Source organism: Sycon ciliatum, chromosome 8 (genome assembly GCF_964019385.1).
Source record: "Sycon ciliatum chromosome 8, ocSycCili1.1, whole genome shotgun sequence".
NCBI lineage: Eukaryota > Metazoa > Porifera > Calcarea > Leucosolenida > Sycettidae > Sycon > Sycon ciliatum.
Window position 1 is genome coordinate 7,189,828 of NC_088650.1, and position 21,276 is coordinate 7,211,103.

Sequence of the window (21,276 nt, forward strand, 5' to 3'; positions counted from 1 at the left end):
AAAGGCTGCGTTGGGTGGCGTTGAGGCAGTGGGGTTCTTCCAGCCCGCGCACGAACAGGACTACAAAACGGCGAAAACACAACATACCAGGGTCAAGAGGAGAGAGGAGCAACCAACTTTCCGATTTCTCACACTTTAAAAATTATCTTTCTTGGAGACAACAGTGCAACCACACTTAGCGAAAAACAACCTCCGGCTCCTTACAAGCAACACTTTCGGGGGAAATTCCACAATTACTGTCAATGCTTTCTCGTCAGGTGAAATACAGGCAAAAAGAAACTTGACGAAATCAATGGATTCAATACAGCAGAGAGGTGATAGAACACCGCAAAGAGGAGTAGCCAGAAACAACAATGGTAAACTGCATGACCGCATACACATGTGACATAGAAGGAATGATGAAAGGTGCAAGCGCGACAACAACCAAAAAACTAACAAGCACGCGATGTATTGCGAGAACAATAGGCAACCAATTGACAAACCTAACGAGTGATATATCTCCATTGCTACGGGAGTCCTGGTGCATTCAGGCCCACCTCCTCGATACAGCTGTGGGTGATTCGAGTGCACGTGCTTTGGACGATGTTCGTTTAGCGAGCATGGTTTTTAATGCCCGAGTGGGCAGTACTGCCCAATACCTGGATGCTAATGGTGCTGCTGGCGTTCTTCCCCTGGTTGACGAGGTGAATGGAAAGACAGTTTTAGAGCACCAGCGGGATAAGCACCCTGCTCCCCAGCCGGCTGATCCAGACATCCTATTGGACTGTAGCCCCGACCCCCCGGGATCCAATCATGTCTGAGGCAATAACACCAGCAGCTATAAAGAGGACAATATTGGGAATGAAGGGAGCTGCTGGACCTTCGGCTTTGGAAGCAGCTGCCTGGTGTCGGATGGTTGGCATGCTCAAGTCATCTTCGGATGAGCTCTGTTCGGCCCTCTCTCGTGTGGCCAAGTGAATGTGCACGGAGACGCTTGAGGCATTGCATCTACGCTCGTTTTTGGCAGCACAACTTATACCGTTAGATAAGAGACTTTGTGTGCGGCCCATCGCTGTTGGTGAGGTGTTTAGACGTGCAGTTGTAAAGGCAAAGGCTATCGTGACGGCAATATAGAAAGATGTGGTGAGGGCAACGGCGCCGACCCAACTTTGCGTTGGCATACCATCAGCATGCGAAGTGGCTGTGGAGGCGTTGTCATCTGTTTACGCCAGGGAGGAGTGGGAGGCAATACTCCTCGAAGATGCTACAAATGCATTCAATTCTGTGAACCTGGCGGCTGCACTGCACAACAACCCACGTGTGTGCCCAGCTGCAGGTCAGGTATTTACGAACACATATCAAGCAGATATCCCCCTGTACCTGGACGGTGGCGAGATAGTCTACTCTAGAGAGGGCCCGTGCCAAGGAGATCCGCCGCCCATGGCATTCTATGCTTGGCTACTGGCCCTCTGGCCAAGCATCGCGACATGCAGCGGCTCCATAGAGGTGTGGTACGCTGATGAGGATGTCGCTGTGGACCGCGTTATGGCACTCAAGGGGTGCTGGAATTGCATTACGGCGGAGGGCCCCAAGTGTGGTTACAGGCCTAACACTGCCAAGACCGTGTTCCTTGTCAAGAGTCAGCTGGTGTCAGATGCAGAGCAGGTATTTGCTGGCACGGGCATCCGGATTTCCTCTGATGGCGTCCGGTATTTGGGTGGAGTCATTGGCAGCAGTGAGTTCTGTGAACAAATTTTCGAAAAAGTTGCTTGTGAAGAGCCCGAAGTAATTTTTTTATTTTCCCACGTGTGATTTCTTAACCTCCTCAATCATTTTCAATGTTTTATTATTATACAGTATTGGGGACGTTTAGCAACTCGAAAGTTCGAAAAAAATTCTGGGAATGAGTACAGAAACAAAGCTCGAAACTTCGAAAACTTGGACGCGAAGTTGCAGTGATTTGCGAAAGTGACTTTCTCTTTCCTCGGTACGCACTTGACGGCAGGGAGTGGTAAATTTACAACCCCTGCATGTATGAGACTGAGTTGCATACGGTACGGTACTATGGTCTAGAACTTCGTGATTCAATAAAAACACAAGAGAGATTGGAAGTTTTGTCACAACTCTGAGTTTCACGTATATTATATATAATATTCACGTACGATCACCAGGCAAAGCTTCCAATCTCTCTTGTGTAGAAGGCTCTGCCCTACATGGGTATTGAGTAGGGCTGAAAGGAATATTCGAATATTCGAAATATGCAGACTGGAAAAAGAATATTCTTCGTTAAAGTAGAATAAGAATATTCGTAAATGTACACAAATTCGCCTTTTGGGTAGAAAACCAGGCATATTTGGTGCAAAATACGAGTAGAGTTGCCACCTTCACAATGTGTTACCATCAACAAGATGAATGATAACATTGTCCTTTTCACACATCTCTCTTGTAATTGGGGTACACACCAGTCAATGGTCTATGGTTACCATGGATACAACTAGGTATCCATGGATATTGTACGGTTTAGAATATTCGGAATATTCTTCGTTTCACATGTATTCGGAAAAAGAATATTCGTTCGCTTCATTGAGCATTCGTTTCAGCCCTAGACTATTGAGCACTCTTCGGACAGTGAAGCACACCACTTGACTACGTTGATTCAATAAAAACGCATTTCGCATTGCTAAACCTCACAAGTTTTCCTTTTTCAAAATATACTTTCGCGAAATATCACCACCACCAAAAGTTCGAGCTTTCGAGTTGCTAAACGTCCTTATCGTCCCTTTCCTGTCTACCGGTACATTAATTTTATTATTGGCTCAACATCCGAGTATCAAAATGTTTTTAATTGACTGGTACATGGTGTTTAGGCAACAAAGACTTAGCTAATTAGGTGAACTTTATTGAGAACTTGACTATCATGTTTGACGTACATGTACTGTCTACTACTACATGTCCATGTACTAGACTCGTCAAACAAGCGTTTCTCTTACGTTGCATGATGAATAGCTGGCAAGCTTCTCCAGACGCTTGCTGGCATGGTGCTCACGCAACACTGCTTTGCGATGGGCTAAGTTGGCAGCCATTTAATTAGCTCCTGCTTGGCTTGCACCGACACACAGCACTAGGTCAATTCTGCCAAAATAATATCAATGGGTGAAATCTGCGACATCAATTTCCACGACGCTCCGAGCAGCGACAAACTACATTGAAGACTTCCAGCTCGATGTATAACTAAATTCCACGACTTCTCCCGGCTTGGTCTATGCTCTACACAGACATGTCACAAGTTTTGCAACAAGTACTAATAAAAAGGCGCATGCATTCCTTTTCAATCAAAATTGGCAGCATGCAATCAATATCCGCAATCATCAAGCAATTTGTAGCTTGCAAGATTCAAAATGCTCATAAAACTATTATTTTCAATTTTTTACCTTTTCGCCAGCGCTGCATGCAGCATACATGTTCGGCAGGGAGTCGGTATTTGACGACTCCTTGATTAGATTACTATTAGCATACTACTGTAGTATGCTATTGCTGTTCGGTGCATGCAAGAGTACTCTTGGTGCATGTAGTCTCGAGATCTCACACACAATGTAGAATCTAGGGTCGATTGTAACTCAATGACAACGACTATCATCAAGACCAAGAGGCAAGAAGCTGCCCATAACATTCATCACTTGACTTCCATTGTGAATGCACCTGCACACGTTACGAGACGTTCACGTGTGTGGTGTCTGTGCCGTCTGTACCATCAGTGGCTCCAGGCCTGCAAACTCTATCACAGAAAACATCATAGGCCTGCCCCCCCCCCCCCCTCCCCCCTCCACACACATGCACACGCACACACACACGCACACATACACACACACACACAGTAGTGGAACATGCCTGGTTTTGCTAGTACAATTTGCAATCCATCCAGCAAACATGGGAAATGTTGCCTGTCACCGGGCTCATCGCCTGGTGACAGGCAACTAGTAGGGGAAACGGAGTGCTCTGAAGTACAGCAGCAATAGACCACCCATGCGTCACCGCTGAGCAAGAGTATCATGAGGCAGGTACTGATACGGCCCTTCATACGGGGCACCACGCGCAGAATACATAGAGCTGTGCGGGTGGCGCTCAAGACTTCCTTTTAGGTCTCAAGTACCTTAACTCTCAAACTACATAGTAGTATAAGCAGATATTACGATCGTGACAAAGACCTAGCTAGAGACTAACATAAATAGAGGCCGGGCCATCTGAATGATCTATAAATAATTAATTGCATAAAGGCCGGGCCATTTCAATGACCATATCTACAGCTCTCATCTACAGAATATCTAGAAAAATACAAAGAGAGGCATATGTTGCGCAATACTGCACAACAGAGTCAGTCGCCGGGAATGCGGCTTGGGCAATGACTAGCGCTGTCTCAAAGGATTTTAATCCAAACAGCTATACGACACACACACACACACACGCACACACACACACACACACACACACACACACACACCATGAAAGTCCATGATAATCCATGCTCACGGCAAGGGACAGCTGCGGACTCTGCTGCCCAGCGCCATATGCAGACGAGGCTTGCTAATAAATCGTAGTGGCAGCTCGCCGTGCCTGTACCGGTAGTGGTCTTCGCAGGACACTTTGTGAAACCATGACAGGACGAGTTGGTCTCTTGGAATGATCACCGACCGCGCTACATAACAGGGAGTAGTAAAATATCGGAATTTTACTACTCCCGGCTACATACATGTAGCAGTGTGTCGCCAAGACGAAACGATGATAACAGTGAGCGCAACTGGGTCTACACTGAGTCGTACGTATTCAGTGCTCTGTAATAGCAACAGGTGAGAACTACATTGACAAGCTGCACAGGACAAGCAGATGCAGAAAACAGCACTAAGCATCAGGTGAAATAGTCCAATAGACCTTATTCGATAACGTGATTTTCGGACTCGCCTCCAGGGATTTGTCGTAAGCTGGGGGCACTCGTAAATGAAACGAGTGGCAAGAAAGGCCCAGTTCGCACAAGGAAGTAGTAAGATACCGGTATTTTTCTACTCCCATGTTTGCACGCAGAGTCCACTGTGCACTGAGTGCAGGCCTCTTGCCACTCCCTGGTTCCCGGGACTCCGGTTCACGTGATTGTGGCGTTTATCGAATAAGGTCTATAGGTAACGGCACAGAGAGTTTTTGCCGTCGGAGACTCCATTTGCAGAGTTGCACACTCTTGGGAGCATATCTCTCTCTTTCTCTCTGTCTCTGTCTCTGTCTCTCTCTCTCTCCCTTTCTCTTTCTCTCTCTCTCTCTCTCTCTCACTCACTCTCTCTGTCTCACTGTCTCTTCCTCTCTCTCTTCTATTGGCGCGCCTGGCTGTGATGAAGCCGAGACCCAAGGTCGGCAGAGCATCCCAGACCACGCCACCACTCCCCTTATTCATGGTGCACACATGACGGGTTTACGTGGCTCTAGTAAAAAAAATGTACTCTTGAATCTTGATACTACAGTACATGTAGTATACGTGTACATGTAAGCATATGACAGAACCACACTCCGTCAACAAACACACAACTGTGAGCTTTTCATTCACCAAAGCGCTGTGAATCGAACGTGCATCCCTGGATCAAGCAGAGCCCTGTCATATCGGGACAGTTCCCACTGCACCAAGGGTGTCCGGCTAGCCCTGGCAGGATTTACTGTAGCATGCAACAGAATCACACACTCCGTCAACATACATGTGCACATTCAGCTGTGAACTTACCAGTGAGAAACCGATGCCGATAGCGGCACCACCCCATGTGTACCAGTTCTCCCAGAGCAGACTTAGAGTGCCACCAAAGCAGCCCTGAGAGATCGAGAAAGAGAGCATGAGGGTACACCCACGCGCACGCACGCACGTGCACACACACACAAAACAATGTGTGTTGCAATTACATGTACTGAGTGCCGCGTGGCAAGAAACTCCCGTGAAACTACCGTGTGCAGCTGCTTTTGAAAGTCACCCCTCCCCCCGTCCCCGCATCTGGTAACATTGCAGGGCTTCACGAACACCCACGTCAGAATACCAGACAATAGGCTAAACCATCAGTCATGATAATAGGTAAAGGATAATCAGTGTTTGATAGATGGCAGGCATCATAGTGATGCCCATTTTTATCATGGCAAACGACATTCCGAAATACATGTAGGTTGCTGTAGTGTCCACATCTATATATGCGCTGTTGCATTCCTTGGCCACCCCAGGCATTCATGATAGTAGTACACTGACTGTGTGATGGTACGCATGTACAGTCGTGGCAAGTGAAATCCGACACGTGCCATAGGGGACGGCGCCACAAATAGACGCCGATGAATAATGATCGATGATGTAATGCACTGTACCGAATGTGTACAATAGAGCCGTATGCATCCCAAACAGGTCGAACGGCCTCAGAGTAGATACACACAGTTCACAGACATGGTATACATAAGGAGTATTGGTATCCAGTCCCCATTCATTTTTTGCCAGCACCTTTGAACCTTTGAAGTGAACCTTGACTGTGATGAGTACGATTACGGTCATGAGACTGATATAAGTTGTATGTAACACATGTACTACGTATGCAGGGCTGCAGACTGCATGGTGCAGTCCCTTATGCCAAGTGTCGGATTTCACTTGCCATGACTGTAGCATGTGCCGTTTCCCGCGGAACCGGACTTGGCGGTTTTTAGTTGCTGTGCACGAGTGGAGTGTGACAGGATTTTGTTGTTTTGGATTGAAGGAATAAACAATACTCCGGTTGCCACTACAGTAAAACCTGGTCAAGAAGAGCACCGGGGACACAGAATACTTGCTTCACACAAACTCTTCTTTAGAACCAGGTCCCACAGTGTCTGTGTAGAACTGTCGGTGCATGGAAAAACAGTCGTTAAGAGCAGGTGGTCGCTAAACACAGAGGTCGCTTACACCAGGTTTTACTGTACACCCATTGAGGCTTGGACTCATAGAGAGCAGGGTCAAATGCAATGCTGTTCACCACACAAACACAGCATGGACACAGGCATGGAAAGAAGCCTACCTTTTGATAAACGTTCACGGATGTGCAGGAAACTGTTGAGTTGGCACAGCACGAGTCTGGCAGTATACCTGAGCGAGTATCCCAGGCGGTTACGTCATAGTCGGTGTAGTTGTTTACGCCACAGCAGTCCAGCTGTGGGGTATTGCCGTACAAACAGAGGAAGAATGTGCGCGCGCACACACACACACACACACACACACACACACACACACGCACACACAGCGGTCACATTTACCACTTACAAACAGTACCACTCACACCTGACAAAATGAACGGGCCTGTACAATAAACGTCAAGGCAGGCAAAAGCCAGCTGGTATGTAGCAATTGTATCTGTGCCCACATGATATATTATTGTAGATCAGCTGTGTTTCAGGGGCACTGCAGCCAGCTCGGCTGGTGATGCTTTGACCAAAATACATATCTGACAACCAAGCCTGGTGTGGAAGTGAACGAGGCAAAAACAGTGAACATATTTTTCCCAACAGTGTACCTACAGTACTGCCGGGTTCCGAAGAATGTAGCGCCGAAAAAAGAGCAGGCTATGATTTCATCAAGCACAGCATACTGATATAATTATACGCCTGGCTCAACCGTGCATGGACGCGTGCATGAAAAATAAGAATGGGCAGGCTAGGATTTCACCAAGCACAGCATACTGATAGTTATACGCCTGGCTCCACTGTGCATAGACGCGTGCATGAAAAATAAGAATGGCCTAGCTAGGCTACGACTCTGATACCCGAGTTCTTCGGCACTCGACAGCCCTGTACTGTATATCCCGCACTGGTCGACCATCTCCAATTGGCCGGAGCAATGTGACAGGGTATAGAGGTTATGCGATAACGTCAAATCCGCCATATATTGGAGCCAGTTGGGGTGGCAAAATGCCGAAAGCGGGTACAGAAACCCCTTATATAGAATAATTTGGGGTGGCAAACGTACTATATGACGTGTATCGCATAACCGCTATACTACATGCCCGGCCCGTGTTCGCATTCTACTCAGTAGACATGTAGATAACTTATAAGCCTTGCTTGATAGTTTACCGGGTCTGATGCTGAACCTGAACCGGGGCATGGCCCCATATGGTTCACATGGTCGCAAGACCAGGACTCCACCAGCTGGGTTTCTAGTTGCAGTCAGGCACACTCAGTGTTTTCCATACAATGTGTCCGCCACCTTGTGCTATGCTAACATCGTCACCATACCTGTAGATATACCAAAGTGTGCTGTACATAAGCATAAAACACTCGACCAGCTGGGTCAATTGGGATTTTCTTGGAGAGCACTGCTGCAGACTTACCGCTCGCTGTACAATATCCCATCCTGTCGTCACGGACGTAGTCTTATTGTAATCACCGATCGACTTGGTCATCCCCTTTTCAATGGTCACGGTCAACTGCAATGGAGCACACAATACAACAAAAAGGGGAATGGATGCACAAGGCGACAGTGTGAAGAAGAGGCTGTAGCAACACTACATAGTGCAGTGCTCTCGGAGCAAAACAATTCATTAGCCTACTGAAGCTCAACCGATGGGGGGGGGATTTCCGCAACACTGTGTATTAGGCAGGGAATGGTGCTTTCTTGCCGGTTTGCCGAGTGGAAGGTTCCATGTATTTCTCGTGTGCTCTGCATGGCAGTCGCGAGTCGGTCAAGTGAGAATTCAAGTCGACAGGAAAGTGCGAAGCGATACACAATTCCCCAAGCCCCGCCGAAGTCGCTACGACCTCTTATTCAAATCTGCAGAAAAAATGGGGAGTGCTTCACATTCTTTAAAATGTAGTGCATGCAACTACGCCATCCACACCAGCCTACAAGAACATAGATACACTCATCCGTATCCACCCTTTCAAGTACATGGGTGTATATCTAAATCTGGGAATGCGGGGCTCGTCACTCCACATTACGGTGCACATAGTGTGACGGAGTAAGGAAAGTTTCCAGACTGACCTACTCTGCAACACCTACGCGGCGCTAGTAGCATTATGCACACGTGCATCGATGTCGACCGGTCATCACACTTTACAGAGCCCCGAGGAGCTTACCTGCGATCGATATCCATATATAAGACCACCAGCGGCTACCAAGACAACGAAGATGAGCGAGAGCAGGGAAGCATACTGCACACAGAACAAACACAAAAATAGGATAGAAAATAGAATACTTGTTTTTCGGGACTTCTTTCACAGTATTTATCCTCGAGGGAAGCGGAATTACGCTCCCAACACAAGTTTGTCATTAAGACCAAACAAGTAGCTATTCTAATAATAGCCGCAGAGAAAGATAAAGCGGTTCGTCTAAAACATTCCAGGACTATCCCTACATAAAGCAAATAGTGTGAATTCATAACTTGCTAAAATTCAACTTAGTCGTGTGAACCATTCGGTAAGTAGTTAACTGTTAGATTGGGAAACATCATGATCATGTTGTTGGTATGGCATGATCTACAATAGTCTGGCGCCATCACTTACAAATATCAGACATCCGCGGTGCTCGTTCTTAGCACCAATGCAGCCCGACAAGCCGATGGCCATGCAGAGGAAGCCATCAACGAGCAGGACGATTGCAAATGTAGTGTGATTGACATTGGCTATGGCCAAGTAGGGTCCAACCGTTGTTTGTGAGAGCTGCAGAAACAACGGAGAACGAGAACAATGAAGTGAGAAAGAGGGCACAGGTAAATTGCAGCAGAAATTCATGATGGCGGTAACAATACTGACAACAATTTATGACTGTCCGATGGCTTTACACAGGCCATGAACATAGGGTTATCCTTGAAGGTAGGTCAGGCAGGCGTGTGTGTGTGTGTGTGTGTGTGTGTGTGTGTGTGTGTGTGTGTGTGTGTGTGTGTGTGTGTGTGTGTGTGTGTGTGTGTGTGTGTGTGTGTGTGTGTGTGTGTGTGTGTGTGTAGGGAATCACTGCCGCTGATCTGCATGAATTGCCCGAAGCGTTTCCGACGACAGCAAGATTTGACGAGGCACCAGAAGTCCTGCCAATGACGGTGCCCTCCAAACTCTGGCCCCCTCCGGGGGTGACATTGCCCAATGGGCAGTCATGCTATAGTATATAGTAGTGTGTGTGTGTAGGGGACATGGACATAATATAGGGTGCATGCAGCAGAACCACATACTGGCCGCTTTTCAGTACATGGTTATGCACCATCTACAGTTGCGCTGGGTGAAATCCGTTGAGAAGTCAACATGCCACGGGGCGCTGGCCTTGCAGCCGCGGGGACTACTAGTCCATTTTTACAGTGTGAACGTGAACTACAGTGCATGTATCCGCTAAAAGCAGGAAGGGCGCCAGCCCCGGTCATCCCATCGGACTTCAATGTCTATGACGGTAGAAAGGTTTGTGCATTCAGTGATGTACAATGTATGTATGCTACACAGACGAGAGACGGTAATGGGCCATTCACACTACGCCCAAAACGTGGCGTACGTGACGTTTTCGTCCGAATAGCCATGACAACATGGAACGCGGCGGGAAAATCGTATGCCGGATGCGAAAACGTAGACGAATTATCCAGACCCCAGTACCGAGATTCGTTCTGTCGTTCCTGGCAGTTTGTAGGGACCTTTCGCATTTGCTACGAATCGAATGCAAAACGAAAGTTTGATTCGGCTCGTAATCGTTTCGTTGAAAACAGAATTCAGGTTTCGCAAGTCGTAATGCAAATGTGCATGGCAACTACGAATACGGCCGGTAGCTTGGCGTACGGGTGTGTTCGCGCACACGTGCATGGATCATGGAATCAAGGGGGAATGCGTACCTGGCAAAACATGTGTACCTTGCAAAAAATGTGTACCTGACGGATTCGGAGCGTGCCACGAATGAAGAGGCTTCCATTCGTGAAAACGAGCTCTGCGCGGCGACTCTGACGAATCCTCGAACCCAGGTGACGAATCAGCATTCGTTTCGTATCCGTACGCGTGGTGCGAAAGGTCCCTTGTATCCAAAAGAAGCTGTACGCACAGTTGTACGAAAAGCGTGTACGTGCCTGTGTGAATGTACTTGCATGAAAACGATGCCTGCATGCCAGGACATGGAATTCCAGAACGTGACGCGTATAAGCAAGAGTACATAACCCCCCAGAGTGTGCAACGCCGGATCCAGCTCTGCATAGGGTCTTGGTCGAGCGGAATCGGATCTTTGCGTCATAATACCGTACACATCTGAGGGGAACCCGGGGAGTCGCGGGTACGAGAGCGTACTCTTGGATCAAAAACAATGGTGCCCTGCCTCGAGACCGGCCTTGCGCTGGTGTGGAGTGTACGCATGACATCAGAAGATCCGATTCCGCTCGACCAAGACCCTATGCAGAGCTGGATCGGCGTTGCACACTCTGGGGGATTATGTACTCTTGGTATAAGCCTTTTGCGCGTTGTACAGATGCACGAAATCCCGTAGAACCTAATGGGTGCTGAATGTGCAGGACCCTATTGTGTTTTCTGCTATTTCCACTAAGAAATGGGCCCTGAAGGCATTTCAAACGAAAACCTTTTCTGACAAAGATCTAGCTAGTCATTAGTTCTACGAAAGTGAAGAAGCTGGGAAAGGGATTGTTTGCACACAATGAACACCCAATCGGGGCTGTACACACCTACATGTACGCCCTACTGAACTGCGTACATCTGTACAACGCGCAAAAGGCTTATTGGAACGTACATTTAGAAAAGCGATCCTGTCAGCTTTTCTATTATTGTGTTCACATGGCAAGAAAAACGACACCGCTATGCTACGTAACTTTCTACGTAAGGTGCTCGGTATTTCACTTAGGCTACGTAAGTCTCTACGTAAGGTGCTCGATATTAGATCTACCAACGGGTGGTAGCCGCGTGCTTGTGCACGTGCACGGCAGACATTGTGTTGCAGTGCAGTCCGTGTTCGGATGTGCATGCACGAGGAACTTCCTTCTTTGGAACTGCTTCTTGTATGAGCTGTTTCGCATATTTCGTCTCCTGGCCTGGCTTATTTCGTTTCGGCGCTGCTGAGACCTCCTTTCGCGGAATATTACTGACAGGTGAGTTGACCAGTTCCCTTTGATTCATTTGCTTGTGTTCACTCTTTCATTTACGAAAAGTGTGCTGATTTTGGGCGGAATGCAATAAATAATGGAAAAGCTGACAGGATCTCTTTTCTAAATTTAGCTTTTCCGCTGCCGAGGCCTCCTTTTACGGAATACTCGATGACAGGTCATCTCTGAGTTGACCGGTTTCCTTCGATTCATTATTTTGCTTATGCTCACCCTTTCATTTACGGAAACGTGTGCTGATTTTATTCGGATTTAGATCCATTTTTATCTCTTTGCCCTTGTCTACAGTGTACGAAGAACGCGAGTTCACCTTCTTGACGGTTAGGCCGCAACCACACTACGTAAAAATCACAGTACAAATTTTCATGCATATCTCAGTACAAGTCGGTAAGCAACCACACTACACTTTTCGGTCTGCATAGATGACGTTTTCACGCGACCAGCACGTGACGTTGTCGTACCAAAGCGTGTGCCATGCGCTGGAAAAGACCGGGAAATTCAAAAACAATGCTGATGCTGATGCTATGTACGACAACCAGGTGCAAAAACAAAGTTGTACACAGGAGATGGGGCGCGAAAACGACGAAAACGACAAACGTGGCTTTCTACAGGGGTGCGCCAGTTGCTGAAAACCTACAAAGCGCATTTTGCATTTCGCACGCGTCGGCATGACGATTTCTACTGTAATGCCGTTTGTACGTGATTTTGTACCTAGTGTGGTTGCAGCCTAAGGCTTATGTTAGATGTGTTGTCGAAATATTCATATTCTCATTGTACATTGGTACGTTACAAATAAGGCACTGGTCAGTGGCATACTATCGTTGGCAGTTCCCAATCTGGAGGGAAAGGTTCAAGGACCCATTGACCGAGTTTGCAAAATAAATTCGCATATCAGGGAAAGTCTCCATTGTGGAGAGGTTCAGTAAACTAACACATGTTACTTGTTTGCTTCATACGAAACAAGCCAATGGGTGCAGTCTCGTCTCGTGAAGATCTCGTACTTGTATGATTAGATTTGTTTACTCGAGTCTGGGCTGTTTGATTTATTATTTGTGAGTACCGCCGAGATTGCACTGCCCCAAATAAAGTTTCGTGCCGCCAAAGCAAGAATTACAATCTGCAATCTGTTTGTAGTACCTGCAAGAAGGTGCTGTACGTGTATCGTACTTTCTCTGTTGCTGTTTCAGTTGCCGTCATGTTGCTAAAGAAAGGTTCAGTAGAGAGGTTCTGCAAAACGAAAATTCGGACGAAGTTTCCCGACAGTCCTTGCGAAAGTGTGTACGAATTTTTGCACGAACTTTGCGTTCTGCACATTTTCGTAGTTTGCGCGGGCCAAGTGCACGTACGCCATGACCCGATCTCACGAAATGTCCTACGACAGTTCATTTCGCGTTCCCTGCAAGTTTCGCGTCCAAAGTTGCGAAAGTTCGTGCGAAGTTTTGCACTTCATGACAATGAACGAAAGTTTGTACGCATTTTCGTTTTGCAAAACCTCTCTAGTGACTCATTTGTTTCATACGAGACGAGTCAATGAGTTGGTGTGGCTTAGAGTCTTTCGCTGTAGAAGAAATCTATTCGTATGTCTATTGGAGAAATAATTGTATTCACTGGTTATAAAATAGGTTAAGACAAACTCACAGAATAAATACCATTGGTCCCTTGGTGTTCGTCCTAAAGAGGTTCGACTGGATATCATTCATACTCACCAAAAGATGTGTAAGATTTTATTATTATGGAGTGCCTTGTTTATCTCTCAGTACCTCCAACCATAGCCTTGCCCCTTTTATCCTCCAGTGTAGTTGTTGGAACAAGTTGTCGGACTGCGCAATGTATTTGTTTACATTTTAATACATGTTTATTGTTCCTCCTTTGCTGTGTTGTTTTAGAAAATCGTGGACTTCCAGTTTGAAGTCATTGAACTACTTCCAAAAGTTGTATCGACATCAACAGGATTACGATTTCAGTGCAATATGATGCAGGATGACCTTATCACGATAACCCATGATTATAAACCATTATAAACACAGAATCAACAAAAACATCTGCGACACGCACCTGGTTACATTTCTCAAATAAATCTGATCGAGGGTGGGGAAATCTGAAATATCTGAAAGGCAAGACAATTTTATGACAGAGTCATGAAATTCTGCTACAGCAACATGCACAGATTGACCTCCGTATAAAAAAAGTATCACCACGGTCCATCACTACTCACATGTTTCCCCGCAGAAGAACATGCTAGTGCCATTTTCTGCAAGAAAAGGCTTGCACATCAATGCGTATGATACGGTATAATTGGTATGATGTGAAGGCCATCATTTACATATTGATATACTAGTACCGTAGAGTCGCGCGCTGAAGAACGTCCAGCCTGAAATTCTACTTCGAAGTAAGAACACCACAGCCTAAAGCTAAGAACGGCGGTGTTGGTTTTCTGGCAGCTTGTGGAATACATATGATCCAGTACGGATTGTTTCTAAGAACGTGCTATAAGAACGCAGCCAGATTGCAGAAAAAATAAGAACGTCCCAGGCTAACCCCTTGGAAACAACGTTCTTGGGCGCGCGACTCTACTGTAGGGCATTCCATTGGTGACAGAAAAAAACAAAAGAAATTATAGCAATAAAAACTGCTTAAGGCAGTTTTCTAAAAAAAGTTATTGTGTTCTAGTCCATGGACCCCGTCGAAAAAGTAAGAAATTAACGAAATGTGATAGCCGAAAATTAAAATTTCACACAAAACCTCACAATAATCACACACAGAATGAAAAGCTACATGCAGAAGACCTTTTCCCCTCGTGATCCTCTTTCCTATGCATGCATGACATGCATGTTGCCAATTGTTGTGCAGTACAAGTTTAGTGTTGAAAGCAGCATTTCAAGTGTTGTGATTATTGTGAGGTTTTGTGTGAAATTTTAATTTTCGGCTATCACATTTCGTTAATTTCTTACTTTTTCGACGGGGTCCATGGACTAGAACACAATAACTTTTTTTAGAAAACTGCCTTAAGCAGTTTTTATTGCTATAATGTAGTGTGAATAGCCTATAACTAGTATAAGAGGCTGATAAGGGCTATCGTGCTTGTTGATCCTTTGCCCATCACGCATTTATTGCAGGGAGTGATGATGGCAGAATTCAGGAAGAAGATGAATAACGGAAACCACAAAACACAAACAGCACCCAACATGAACATTGACCCGTGGAGTACTGAAACGGAAAGGCAAGGCCACAACACGTGTCGTATGCTTATGAAATACTAGTACTGAACGCGGGCCAGATCAACACAGTTATCCGTTGACGGCCATGCCACCCTCTAATCCCGTCATCCATGCTGTGGCTTCCGCTCTGTTGATAAGTACCGTAAAGACACAACTTACCTGAAGATAGACTCCGCTACCCAACAATCCGATACCCAACACCTATGACAAAGTAAAGAAAGGCAAAGTAATGTTTTTTTAAACATACCCGACAGGTACGACGCCGAATCACGTTCCCGTACCACGACGAGGAAGTTGATCACCATCAACGACACTTTCAAACATCCGGAAGCACCCATTTTCTTCTTCAACAACCAATGTCGTCTTTCCCAATTGCAATGATGACAGAGCACAACTGGTCCAGCCTAAAGTCTCGCAGGAGTTAGAAGGCAAAACAGGAAACTCAACTCCTTTCTTCGGAACAACTGACAACAGTTGAGTTCGTGCTGGATAGGAACTCGCAAAGCAAAGGAACTCGACTCGCCAACACGATGTGTTTGTACCAGGGAGTCGTAAAATGCCGGTACTTTACGACTCTCTGGTCTGTACTATTGTACTTTTTGTAGTTACCGGTAGATCTACTACAGACCTGCTCCTACTCCTAGCCAGACCTAGGATCCTACACTCTAGACCCCACCCACCTACTTGTAGACGTACCAAGACTGGCAAGAGTGCAACGTTTTGGACTCTTGCTACAGTAGTCGTACCTTAGTCGTACAGTCAGTAGTCGTACCTTGTACTTTGTACCAAAACTACAAAAAGCAATTTTTTTTGTCAAAACCGGGGAGTCACAGTATTACCTGATTACCATGATTACCTTGATTACATACCTGGTCAAAACCAGGGAGTCGTAAAATACCATGGTATTTTACGACTCCCTGGTCAAAACACTCAACCACTTGAACCAGCCTTGGCAACTGGTCCTGACAACAAGACTAAGTTAGTCGCGAGCTTCCGCGTGCCAACGCGTACAACCAACGGCCTTACCTGTCTGGCCCGCCGCACTTTTTTGTCATCCGATTTGTACCATGGACCAGATAATTATCAGATACAACGTCATCACAAGCACATTTGCGCGCACAGCGTCCACATACAGGCGATGCGCCGTTTTGCGAAAAGTCGACGTTTAGAGGTAGTTTTATTATCCCAAATGCCAAAGCGCGGGAAAATTCAAATGCAAACAGCTGCATTTTGGAGACGTATTTTTTATCGACAGTCAGGCAGTCAATGCCAATTTTCTCAAGAAGAAGAGTATTCAGAGGCATTGTTGTGCATTTTCCGTTGATACTATACGTGTGCCCTAGTGTTTGCATGAGCGAGGGTGGTGGTTTTGCTAAACCGTTCGCATGGCGGGCGGGTTTGTAAGAAGAAAGGCTTCAGCCATTGACGAGCGACGAGAAACCTGTCATTTCGTGCCATTTGAGTTAGCAGTAGCACCGGACAATACTGACACATGTCTGCGGCAGCAAACATAGTGTACTAACGGATCAAAAACAGCCACAATGTGTGTCACTGCGGAAACGGGCTGTAGAGGTGCATTTGCAAAGCTGCTGATTTTCATCGTCTTTCCATGCACAGGGTACGTATCATGCCCTTGGCATAGGCCAAAGCACGAAAGCTTTAGCTGGACACCACCCACAATCTCCACGTGGGTCCCAGTGTACCTGCTGCTGCCGATGAGAACCGCCCTATAAGCGGTTTACCCACCCATGTGTCCTCAATACGACTGAGAATACATCAGAAGTACGCCATAAGCATTGGAAACCTGTACAGTTGAATCCAATTTCGACCAGAATGACTGTATTGGTTGGAAATGCATTGCACCATTCCACTGAAACGTTAACACACAAGAACAGGAAAAGGATGTAACAGAAAACGAAAGAATGTAACACAAAAGATAATCCCAAACCAGCGGAAAAAAAGAACGTGGGAAGAAAAGCACTGTGGCTGGTGTAGGAAGCAAATACTGCAAATACTAGGCTAAACAGGAAGTACCAAATTATGTGGTTGTTGAGCATCTCCTCAGAGTCGACAAAGGGATAACGGAATGAGAGAGACCGACTATTTTTTGTCAAAACTGTCACAAGCCAGCAGCTGGTGATTGTTGAGGAAGGTAGTTACACCACACTGACCGACACCACTGCTGTGGGTAATGATTACGTGCATCGATCATTGTGCAGCACCTGGCAGCAATAAACCAGACAAAGCAGTACAATACCATGCAGAAGATGAAATGCTTGACGGAGTATAAGTAGTAGCAGACAAACTGTTACACAATGGAGCAACATTATTTGCTATTAAAATGGCATAAATATATTATTACTTTGACGAATACCCGACACATAACATTCCCGCTACAAGCATTACTAACTCTACTGTCCCTGATGCAGGAGGGACTAGTGGCACACATTCCTACTGCATACCCCAAAGCTAAGAAAGGTGGCATCATGCTCATGTGAGCCGTTTGGGTACCACCCAAGCTCTGCACCAGGCTCTGTCCAGGTGCCTACACACAACCCTGGAGGATGAATGCAACCCCAAAACACGATGTAGTAAAGGGCAAGTCTATGGACACAGCTGTCAGAGTTATCCACCAAATTGACCTACAGCAGGCCAATGTACAGTGGAGGAGAGTACCGAGAAACTAAGAATAAAGGACTTATTGCTTGTTTGTCAGACGATCCACCCCAAGCTATGGTCATGAGGGTGGACAATATTGGATGGTGACAATTCCACCTCGCTCTCGTTTTCTCCCCTGGAATGAAGCTTCACACACATACCTGTAGTACCTGTGGTGTCTACAAGTAGTATAAACAGTCCTTCACTTACTCCACTGCTTTGTATAAAAGCCTGTCTTATGCAGAAGCCTGTTCTGAACACAAGCCTGAGTTCCAAGATAGGCAATTAGCACAATAGTCTGTCCTCGGGGAAAATTGCGGAAAAAATCGCAAAAAAACGCGGCATAATATGGCATAATTTGCGGTGAATTTGCGGTAAATATGCGGTGAATAATATTGAAGTGCGGCAATTTTCAGTGTCTGAGTATGTAGTGAAATCAATCAGTTACAAGTCTCTGGTGTAAGCACTCGTCATATTTGAGTAAAAAGCCGCCGTGATGAGACGTTGCTGACCGAACAGTGCACTGTGTGTACGTGTAGTGCAACAAAAAAAGTTCAAAAAACGCGGGAAAATCGCGGAAAACGCGGTCATTTAAAAAATCGCAAAAAACGCGGAAAAAAACGCGGCCGCGGAATCGCAATTTTCCCCGGGGACAGAATAGTGTGGATTTTGCATCGGCAACCATAAAAAGTTTGGTTTGACTACAAACATAATGCAACATAATGTAAATAGAGGCCTAGCCACCACACCGGCTTCTACAGAAATACGCCTGGCTTTCATAAACGACATTACAGTAAGTCATCCAGTTCGCACTCACCCACTTCAGTTGGTGCTTGCAGACGTGTTAGACACATACAGCCAGTCAAGTACACTTGCAGGGATCTTTTCTCAATGGGGAGTAACGGCTGGCCATAATACCTACAATACATACAGAATAACAATGGTGAACATAGCAAAAGGGAAAGGCATTCAAGACCTGCAGCTCCATGTATACATGCCGAGTGTAAGCGTGGTGTCTGTGGACAAAATCGACAAAGAGGTACCCTGGCAACAAAATGTAGTGCCAGGATGCCAGCAGAAGGCTACGTGGCACACCAGTCCAACATGTAAATCAACTACCATCCAGTTGTCACATTAGAGCCCAATTGTTGAAGTTCCACGGCCATTTGCCTGCCACATGCCAATCACAACAAGCACTGAGGAAGAAACTGAGACAAAGCGACGTCGAAGCAAAACACTAACACAGACAGGCGGGTTCCCCACACAGTGAAACTTCAGTATGAAGTACTAGTAGTACCAAGAGTCCATGACGTCAAGAGTATGCGACTGCACGTGGGTTCTGGCACTGCGCTCGGCCCACATTACGTATCCACGAACTGGGGAATCAGCCCATAGTCCGCAAATCAGAGTTGCACGCTTGTGGGTTGTGGGGTTGGGTTATGCGGACACCTGACAGTATGGATATACATGTAACATACTACGGGATATAAAGTACTTGTACTATTATGCAGAACCTTGCACCATGCAATACGCTATATCGGTACAGACCAATTTGGTATTGGAGGTTTGCTGTACAGTGTACTGAAGTATCACTGCAATGCTGAATTGCCAATACATGTACATGTAGTGGAACATGAAGCTGTACAACCAGTTGACGTGTATTTGTGACGAAATCACACTACGACTGCAAGACTCAAAATGTACAACAAACATGTAATTTGATGGGGATCTTTCACCGAGGAGTCAGGTGATGGCGGTGCCGTAAAACCTACACGTGGAATTCAGCTGAACTGGAATTGTTGTCTCTGGAGTATTGCTTAATTTAAGCAACAAAATCTACTATCAACTACCCACCTCTTCAAGGTAGGGATGGTGAAGAACCAATGACCAAGTCATGGTGTGGGGCTCTGACAAACATCTTGCAGCAGTCAGACAGCCTGTCACAGGCCTGACAAAAGGCTGTGGGTGCAAGTCCGGCTGCAGGATCATACAATACGAGTGCAAAAAGGCAAATCTGTTATGCAGGCCAGGGCTAAAATGCCACACTTTCAACAACACCTCCGCGAGGGAAGAATCCAACAGTTCCAGAAAGCAAAAAGTTGTTTAATTTGAGGAGACTGAAAAGCAAGAAACCAGCAACGAATTGGACCAAGATTGAGTCAATGTGCACACAGGTGATGCGTGCGTGTTATTGTTTATTGGAATTATGGCGTATACCGTATTATCTCTAATATAAGCACAGTCTCCAATAATAGCACGTCTCCAATAATAGAACACCTTGGGGCGGCATTCAAAAAATAAAGTGCTCAGTCTCCATTATAAGCACACTGTGTAAATTCATTATCTGTACCGGCGAAAAAAACCCTGAAATGTGTGTGTCATACATGAATTTGGCATGGCAACATGCCTCTGAAATGAGGTTGAAATAATAATGGAACAGTCTCCAATAAAGGAACGTCTCCATTAATAGCACGGGGCGGAGGTACATTGAAAAAATAAAGGACCGTGCTTATATTAGAGATAATACGGTATGCTAGAAACATGGAATGCACTACGAATTCTGACCTGAAATACACAAATATACACATTTGCCCGAGTTTCAATGAGCATGGATAGATGTGGAACACAATACTTCCACTGGAAATGGTGATATACCGGGAACACAATCCATCTGCTGCTAGATGGGCGAGAAACTATTGTAACCTGGGATATATTGAAACTTAGGTGTGATGAAATGTCACTTTCGTGGATTTTACACGTATTACAAAAATATTCTTTCATTTCGTGCCATTTGAGTTAGCAGTAGGTCTGGACATAGACATGACCAAATCTTTACACAGGTTGGTTGGGACTATCTTTCTGCTATCTCGGATATTGTGTAAGATTTGATGGAGTCCATTACTGGCTGAATACCAAAGGAGGGAGGAAATTTCTACGACTGTACTGTAAGAAAACGACAACACGAAACTTCCCAATGGCTCAATAGCTGACCCCAAAAATATTATGGATCACTTTAGTACTTACTCAAGTCACATCGAATTCCTTATCGGCGGGCTCCAGGCAGTGGAACGCCTCCAGTGGGTCTGAATGTTCGACAACGTCAGCCATTACTTCTTCACGGAATCGTCATCTTCACCTCTGTACAAAATGAGCTGACCGGGATAATAAAAAACGGCTTTTTTCGCTCTGGCGCATCGACTGCATATACATGACTGTAGCATGCATGATCGCGTTGAACAGACTATACACGTCATGTACCTGTGTATGTGTTCGCACAGCTGACAGCGGTTGCAACGTCACGTAGATCTACGGTAAGCGTCGTTGAT

At 45.9% G+C, this 21,276-nt stretch overlaps 2 protein-coding genes and 1 long non-coding RNA gene across 5 annotated transcripts in view; all 3 read right to left on the reverse strand.

The window, feature by feature from the left end:
- LOC135823093 (histone acetyltransferase KAT2B-like) overlaps window positions 1–3,348 on the reverse strand; it is a 16,778-nt gene extending 13,430 nt beyond the window's left edge. For both annotated transcript variants that reach the window (XM_065335923.1, XM_065335922.1), the window contains exons 1-2: window positions 2,970–3,348; window positions 1–60 (exon numbers count right to left, since the gene is read on the reverse strand). The exon at window positions 1–60 is cut by the window's left edge and continues 11 nt beyond it. In XM_065335923.1, coding sequence (XP_065191995.1) covers window positions 1–60; window positions 2,970–3,062 — 153 coding nt within the window. In that variant the 5' untranslated portion in view covers window positions 3,063–3,348. The remainder of the gene's footprint in view (window positions 61–2,969) is intronic.
- Window positions 3,349–3,896: 548 nt separating this feature from the next.
- LOC135822792 (tetraspanin-7-like) lies at window positions 3,897–15,782 on the reverse strand. Its single transcript, XM_065335618.1, has 8 exons — window positions 15,574–15,782; window positions 15,452–15,493; window positions 9,511–9,666; window positions 9,085–9,159; window positions 8,340–8,435; window positions 7,035–7,166; window positions 5,738–5,821; window positions 3,897–4,843 (listed from the first exon to the last, which is right to left on the reverse strand). The coding sequence occupies exons 1-8, from the start codon at window positions 15,628–15,630 to the stop codon at window positions 4,781–4,783; spliced, it is 705 nt and encodes a 234-aa protein (XP_065191690.1). The 5' UTR covers window positions 15,631–15,782; the 3' UTR covers window positions 3,897–4,780.
- Window positions 15,783–17,099: 1,317 nt separating this feature from the next.
- Window positions 17,100–21,116, reverse strand: LOC135823294 (uncharacterized). Of its 2 annotated transcripts, none has more exons than XR_010554652.1 (3): window positions 20,975–21,116; window positions 18,768–18,868; window positions 17,100–17,514 (listed from the first exon to the last, which is right to left on the reverse strand). It is a non-coding gene; the product is annotated as an uncharacterized LOC135823294 (long non-coding RNA). The 2 variants fall into 2 exon arrangements; XR_010554651.1 differs by lacking the exon at window positions 20,975–21,116 and adding an exon at window positions 19,805–20,026.
- Window positions 21,117–21,276: the final 160 nt, after the last annotated feature.